The sequence below is a fragment of the Chiloscyllium plagiosum genome, chromosome 7, assembly GCF_004010195.1.
Source record: "Chiloscyllium plagiosum isolate BGI_BamShark_2017 chromosome 7, ASM401019v2, whole genome shotgun sequence".
In the NCBI taxonomy this organism is placed as follows: Eukaryota; Metazoa; Chordata; class Chondrichthyes; order Orectolobiformes; family Hemiscylliidae; genus Chiloscyllium; species Chiloscyllium plagiosum.
This window is the reverse complement of record NC_057716.1, coordinates 6,496,004-6,504,016: the sequence shown is the minus strand read 5'-3', so window position 1 is coordinate 6,504,016 and position 8,013 is coordinate 6,496,004. Positions and strand designations below refer to the sequence as shown.

Here is an 8,013-nt window from a genome sequence, read left to right as displayed (position 1 = left end):
GCTGGAGAAATCTGCATTCATCCCTTGTGGTTGGAGGGTTCCTAGGCGGAAGATGAGGCGCTCTTCCTCCAGGCATCGTGTTGCCATGGTCTGGCGATGGAGGAGGCCAAGGACCTGCATGTCCTTGGCGGAGTGGTGGGGGGAGTTAAAGTGTTCAGCCACGGGGCGGTTGGGTTGGTTGGTGCAGGTGTCCCAGAGGTGTTCTCTGAAACGTTCCGCAAGTAGGCGGCCTGTCTCCGAATGAAAGCAAGCATGCAGGTACAGCAGGCAGTGAAAAAAGCTAATGGCGTGCTGGCCTTCATAACAAGGGGAATTGAGTATAGGAGCAAAAAGAACAATCTGCAGTTGTATGGGGCCCTGGTGAGACCGCACCTGGAATACTGTGTGCATTATTGGTCTCCAAATTTGAGGAAGACCATACTGACTATTGAGGGAGTGCAGTGTAGGTTCACGAGGTCAATTCCCAAATGGTGGGACTATCATATGTTGAAAGATTGGAACGACTGGGCTTGTATACACTTTTGATTTTAGAAGAATGACAGGTGATCTGATTGAGACATATAAGATTATTAAAGGATTGGACACTCTGGAGGCAGGAAGCATGTTTCCGCTATGGGTGAATCCAGAACCAGAGGACACAGTTTAAAAATAAGTGGTAAGCCATTTAGAACAGAGTTGAGGAGAAACTTCTTCACCCAGAGAGTGGTGGATATATGGAATGCTCTGCCCCAGAAGGCAGTGGAGGCCAAGTCTCTGGATACTTCCAAGAAAGAGATGGATGGAGCTCTTAAGGATAGTGGAATCAAGGGTTATGGGGATAAGGCAGGAACAGGATACTGATTGTGGATGATCAGCCATGATCATAATGAATGGTGGTGCTGGCTCGTAGAGCCGCATTGCCTACTCCTGCACCTATTGTCTGTTGATCCCTGAGGCAGACCACTAGTCACTGATTGCCACCCAGAACAGTAGTCATTTATTTCCATTCTTTGCTTCCTACTAGTTAACCAATCCTCTACCCGTGCTAATACATTGCCCGTAACACCTTGCATCTTTATCTTATGCAGCAGCCTTTTGTGGGGCACCTTGTTGAATGCTTGAGAGTATTCCCACATCTTTTCCTAACTTCAATATCCCTCACATCTCTCTTCGGTGAATATCAAGTATAGTGCTCATTAAAGATCTCACCCATTTCCTCTAGCTCCACACATAACGTCCCTTCTCTATGCCTGAGTGGGCCTACTCTTTCCCTAGCTATCCTATTCGAATATATGATAAGGTTATGTTGAACTTGTATGAGAGACTAGTTAGAATTCAACTGGAATATTGTTTGCAGGTCTGGGTGCCACATTTCAAAATATGTGAACAAATTGGAGACAGTACAGATGAATTTTAGAAGAATGGTTCCAGGAATGAGAACTTCAGTTATGAAAATAAACTAGAGAAGTTGGAACTTGTGGAGAGGAAAATGTTAATAGGATATTTGATAAACAGTTTCAAAATCATGAGAGGTTTGATCACAGCAGAAATGGAGAAGCGTTCTCATTTTTAAATAGTTTGAATACAAGAGGGCAGATTTAAATGGAACTTTCAAAAACTTTTACAGACAGCAACCCTCTGAATGCACTGCTTGAAAGTGTACCAGAGGCAGATTTCATCATGAAAATCATGGGGGCATTAAATGAATAGAAACAATTTGCAGAGTTACAGGGAAGAGGCTGGAGGTTCTTTGCTCCAGACAAATGGAGGATGCAATGAGGCTATTTGATGTGTGAGCACTACACCAATATTCTGAGTAAGTAAACTAAAATGTTCTTCAAAAGGAGCAACACTGGCAGCATCACTCAAAACAATGCAGGTAGGACTTCTTTATGAACCTAACTTTAACGGAATTGAGTTACATGATTTCATCTATTTTTTGTAATGTTTTGATGCTGAGGAAGCTAGCATCCATGAAAACTGACTGTAAATGCAACTTACTGGTTTACCTTTTTATGCTTTTCCTGTTTAATGAAAGGTAAGGTTACAAACTGGTGGAAGCTTTCATTTGATGCCCCTTCATTCAATCATGACTAAGTTTAGAAACATAGACAATAGGAACAGGAGGAGGCCATTCGGCCCTTTGAGCCTGCATTGCCATTCATCACTATCATGGCTGATCGTCCAACTCAATAGCCTAATCCTGTTTTCTCCCCATAACATTTGATTCTATTCGCTCTACATTTTATGTTAGTATGGGCACAATGGAAAGATTAGCTGTAATTTGGACAATGTTAGAACATCATGTGATGCTGAACCTTTACTGGCTACAATGACTGTCACTTATGGAACTTATAATGAAAAGTGAACATATATTTTAAAAAGTGCTGTATTTACAATTAAGTTTCACCCAGGCCTCCCACGTACCCTCAGATGGTTTTAGTTTTCCTTTCTCTCCCACTCAAATAAAGGTGCTGTCTCAGGATCTGTGGTGGAGAAAGCCTATTGGCTTTGGAGTTTGGGCAATCAAAGCTTTATGGTTAGAGGGCCGAGACATGATGAGTGTGTCTTACAATGATGCAGGTTCACCCTCCTCTGTCTGAACTCCCACAGTAGAGGTAGAGGAGTTGGACACCTTCTAAGTCTTGAAAGAAGACTTCTGAGGAATTTGTATACGTTTCCTTCTCCAGCTAAATGTCTGCTGCACCATACTGTCTTATGAAGAACAGGCACCTTGAGTAAATTCAGTGTCTCTCATCCCCCTATCACTTTGCCATTGTTGCTGTACACTTGTGACTAGAATGATGGAGTGCAGTTGTACAAACAAAGCACAAAAGTAGGCCATTTGACCTGTGTGATAATCAAGCATCAATTGACCTTTGCCTTAAAAATAATCAAAGATTTGCCTTTTGAGGAAGGGAATTCCAAAGATTCATAATCCTCTAGGAGAAAAACATGTTTCATGATCTCTATTTTAAGTGGGCTACCCTTTAGTTTTAAACTAATTCTAGAATATCCCACATAAGAAGGCAGTGGATTGGTTTATTCGGGCTTTCAGAAAGCTTCGGTCAAAGTCCCACATAAGAGATTAGTGTGTAAAATTAAAGCGAATGGGTATTGTGTTCAGGTGATAGAAAACTGGTTGACAGAATTAGCTCCCTCAGTAAGCAGTCAAGACCAAAATATTGTATGATTTCGAGAATATGGAACTTGGTATAAAGGGACTAAACTCTATGGAGGAAACGTAGAACAGGCTTTTGAGTTGGATGATTAGCCATGATCATCATTAAAGACAGAGCAGACCTGAAAGGCCAAATAGCCTAGTCTTGCTCTTATTTTCTGTGTTGCAATAATTTGCTCTTTTTTTCAGTCTTTTTGCCAAAATGGACAATTTGACACTTTCCCAAATTGTACCATTTGTCAGATTTTTTTCCCAGTCATTTAATTTGTTGACATTCCTTTGGACACTCTTTAGATCTTCTTCACAGCTCCTGTTCCTAACTATTTTTGTGTCATCAGCAAAGTTAGTTATTATACCTATGGCCCCTTCATCCAAATTATTTATATGAATTGTCAAGAGTTGAGGCTCCAGTATTGACTCCTGTGGCAGACCATTTATGATATTCCAGCATTCTGAAAAAATCCTATTCTCTGCTTCCTGTTAGCCAGCTATCTTCTATCTATGCCAATATGTTACCTCCTATACCATGAGCTTTTATTTTCCACAATAACCTTACATGTTGCAACTTATCAAATTCCTTCTGGAAAGGTAAGCTTAGTGCATCTACTAGTTCTCCTTTATCTACAGCACAAGTTATTCTTCAAGGAATTCTAATAAATTATTTAAATTTAATTGTCCATTGCAAACCATGCTAGCTGTGCCTGATCACCTTATACATATCCAAGTGTCTATTATAATGTCTTGAATAATAGCTTCTCACATTTTTTCTATGACACATGGAAAGGTAACTGGACTGTAGTTCACTGCTTTCTGCCTCCCTCCTTTTTTAAACAAGTTTTATTATTGTAGATTAGTTGAATCTAAATTCCACCAGTTGTCTTGATGGCATTTGAATCTGTAAGCCCAGAGCTTTGGCTGGTGTTCTGAGTTATTATGCCAGCGACATGATTTCTATACCACCAACTCCATACTTCAATGAATTCCTGTGTATCCATAATCTTAATAACACATTAAAACTTGCATATTGTTAAGATGGAAACATGCAACGATCAAATTTTTTTAGTCTTCCAAGGGATGTAAGCCTTATTGGCAAGACCAGTCAATATTTGTCACCCATCTCTATTACCTTTAAACTGAGTGGGCTTCATCGGACATTTCAGAGAATAGTTATGATTTCACTATTTAGTTGTGGGTCTGGAATCACATGTAAGATGGACAAGGTAAGGGTGGCAGTTTTGCTTCCCATGGTTCTATGATAGTTTCATGGTCACTGCTAATGAAACCAGCTTGTATTTATTGATTTTTAAATTCCATTCATGTGGTAGTTGAACCTGAATCTCCAGAGCATTAGCCCAGGTCTCTGGGTTATTAGTCCAGTCACATTACCACCTTGCCACTGTGCTCTCTTCTTGTCATTACAATAAAATTGATGCTAGATCAAGACAGATGATGGCTGGAAAGTTCATAGTACAGCATTATGAATTGAAAGTTTGTAAAAATGATAATGCAAGTAAAAAGAAATTGGTGAGGACGTTGAAATACTCTGGCACTATAGGTAGATCTCCATGTATGGTGCATGTACATTGAGACATTAATCCCCACTCTGGTCATGGTTTTTTGCCTTTTGTTTTTGGACATCCTCATCCCACCTCTAGGAAAACAAGGTCCCCCACTCTCGCTGCATCTCATGCAACAATGTTCCAACAGCATCTTATATCAAAATAGGGGCCTTTTTTTATCCCATACTGCAGCCAGACAAACAACTTGCAGAAGAGAAATATAATTTTAAATGATGCAACCAAAATATGATTGTAACTGACGTAACCAAAGTCCCGCAACCAACATTCATTTGAAAGGCTTTCAGCAGCACAGAAGGTGCACTGCTGAGCACTCAAGACCAATTGCTGAGTGCATCCAATACACGGCCACAATATGTAAACTCCCAGAGCCTATTCATGCATTATATTTAAGCATGTTTGGTTGGAGAATGCATTTGCAGTACAAGAAAGAAGAACTTCACCTGAATATAACCAAAAATTCTGAATTTGTCAACTTTTCCATAATATATCATGAAATTCCATTTTGTAATCTGTGCTTTAAGTAAGTTGTTTTGGTTGTGACTTTTGTAAGTTTTGAGTGTTGTAAACAGAAGGAAAGTATGGAAGCAAAAATGAAATTAATTGGTTTTGAAATTATTCATAATTCTATGTTGAAGGTAATTATTTATTTTGTTTTTATATCATTCATTTAAATACATTCAGAGATCATTTGAATAATTTTAGAAATGAAAACATGCTTGGCTGAGCAAATCCTTGCTTTGAGAATAAAGTTTAATTTTGGTTTAGCTTAGGCTAATACTATCAGCTTTACAGGAACTGATAATAAACATGGATCCCATATTATATGTTTTGCCTTCAGGAGTCTAGATTGCATCCTGTCAGAAGAAATTTTTCCCAACCTCCACCAGGGATAAAACCTCGTTACACACGCAGTCCACATTATCACTTAAGGAAAGAGTATAGAGCAGAAGATTCTATTCTTACTCCACCTTCTTCAACTGAATCTGTTAAGTAACAGAATTGTAATACCATTGTTATATTGAAACACGTATGTATAAAAGGAGACATAATTGATAAGTCTTAATCTTTGAAAATACATGTAAGAAGTGATTCTTAAAGATATACAAATTTAATTGGTTAAATAGTGTGGTAAGCTTAAGTATGTAACTAAGGCATCTTGGTTTGTAAATTGGAAAATTGTTATTGTTACCAAACATGCCACAGTTAATATGTCTGAGCATGTCTGCATTTTATACTTCAAACTGAAGAGATCTTGCAGTGTAAGTTGGAATGAGAGTATTTTTAAGAATCATGGCAACAATGTGAATTCTTAGAAGTTGCAAATAATCCAGACCAGGCATAATATGTGGCTGTTGAATACAGAGCAATAGTTATGCTGATTTGAAAAATGGCAGGAGGTTAAAAATGGAAATTTATTTAACAGGAAGAAGGAAGCAAGCCTCAGCTTTGAGCTTGAATATCGCACCTCTGATTTTTAAAACTTTTAATGTTTACATGTTTTTACATATTTTCCTTTTTATTATTTCTATTTTCCACATAGATTCATACAAGTAAATTTTCTATCATTTGTGTATCTTTTATTTATATGTTTTGTAATATTATAGTAAATTAATTTTGATAGGATTCTTTTTACCCTTTCTCACTTGATGTGGTTGGGTTACTTAGTGTGTATGGCTTGAGTAAAAGCCCTAATATTTGGACCATTTATTTTTGCACACAGTATCTTTCTATTGTGTCGCCTCTTTATACATAGCTTTCTAAAGTGACATGTTTTTACATAGGTGGGATAAGCGATATAGTATAATGTTGAAGTATTACTGTTTATGTGTAGTTTAGTTTGTTAGTTGTAGCTTAGGTATAGTTAATTAATTATTAGAGTTCTAGATGTCAGGCAGATTGGTGCATCCTGAATACTCAGTTGGCATCGTAGCATTTAAGTGCATTTACTGTTTTACCATAAGACAGAAGTATCTGTGAGTCCATGTGTTCTATTAAAATAAGTTTCAATTCCACTTACTCAATACAGTATCAAAGTTCATATCAGACTTTTTTGTTTAAAAATGGCACAGGCAGAACTTTTCAGCGTTAGTTTTGGGACAGTGCGGTAATTTAACTGTTCCCACTAAGCAAGAAACAACAATGCTATAGTTTGCCTAGTTTTACTTGGTCATTCAAATTAATGAAGAGGAAAATTGTGTTGGGTCCAAATTTGGCATTTGCTATTGATGCACATTTCCTGCCCAACAGGAACATTAAAAATGATCATAACTGCCCTATCTTGTTTTGTACAAGATTTTGTAAACTACATTCTGCAGCTTGTTTCCAAGTGGTAAATACTGTGAATAATTTTGCATCCACAGATGAAAGTTGATTAGTTCATATCACAAAGGAATCTGTTTCTTAGAAATAATCCCTGTAATTTTGGATTAATATTAGATACATTTCACCAGAGAACTCAGTACAACTTTGTAAGTTAGCATTACAGTTTAATCTTCACAAATAATATTAATTGTGTCCCAGTTTTATTCAGTAGTTTGGAGATTCAATTTCCAATATCAAATGTCTGTGTTGCTGCAAAAAGAAATCTTTCAAGAGGATTGAAGTTGTGTTGCACCAAATTTATATCTTCCTTCAATATCTGAAAACTCTGTAGCTGGAAGATAACCTTGTTGCTGCTTCTACTACTATACTCTTTGAAGTAAGCTCGTTATAACAGCAGTGAATTGCAATTTTAAAAAAAACGTTAAGTAGGTATTTGCCTCCGGCACTTATCACTGAAAAGAACCAGAGCAAATTAACCTTTTTGAGTACCAAATGTCTTTTGGAACACGTATGTTCGTTACCTGATTTAAAAAATGATATTTCCTTTAAAGTAGCTTTAGCTTCTACAAAAATAATGTCCCAAATCAATTATTCTGGAAATGAGCATTTGGTTAGTCTCACTTACCTTTTTATCTCTTTTAGTGGTAAGTGTGTTTGCCCCTGGCGCTTGTACAAATTTGACTTTCCACTATATCAGTCATATTCCCACAAAAGTGGCCTGTTCTGTGTTTTTGAAGTATTTCATTTTCACCATCGCAAAAAATTCTGCTCTTTCAGAAAATTGGTTTCCTACTTCACCTTTTCATCATTATCTGATTTCCTTTAAACAGATGTTTTCTTCTTCATCATCTACATTTGCGTCATTTTACTTTCATTTTGGGAAATTTTAGACTGTCCTTACTTGACTTGGTGGTTCTTACATTTAGAGGTTCTAATTCTTTCACCTGGACC

At 37.3% G+C, this 8,013-nt stretch overlaps 1 protein-coding gene across 3 annotated transcripts in view; it reads left to right on the top strand.

The window, feature by feature from the left end:
• LOC122551279 (protein boule-like) overlaps positions 1 to 5,741 on the top strand; it is a 157,293-nt gene extending 151,552 nt beyond the window's left edge. For all 3 annotated transcript variants that reach the window (XM_043692928.1, XM_043692929.1, XM_043692930.1), the window contains exon 11: positions 5,579 to 5,741. In XM_043692928.1, the coding sequence (XP_043548863.1) occupies positions 5,579 to 5,734 (156 nt within the window). In that variant the 3' untranslated portion in view covers positions 5,735 to 5,741. The remainder of the gene's footprint in view (positions 1 to 5,578) is intronic.
• Positions 5,742 to 8,013: the final 2,272 nt, after the last annotated feature.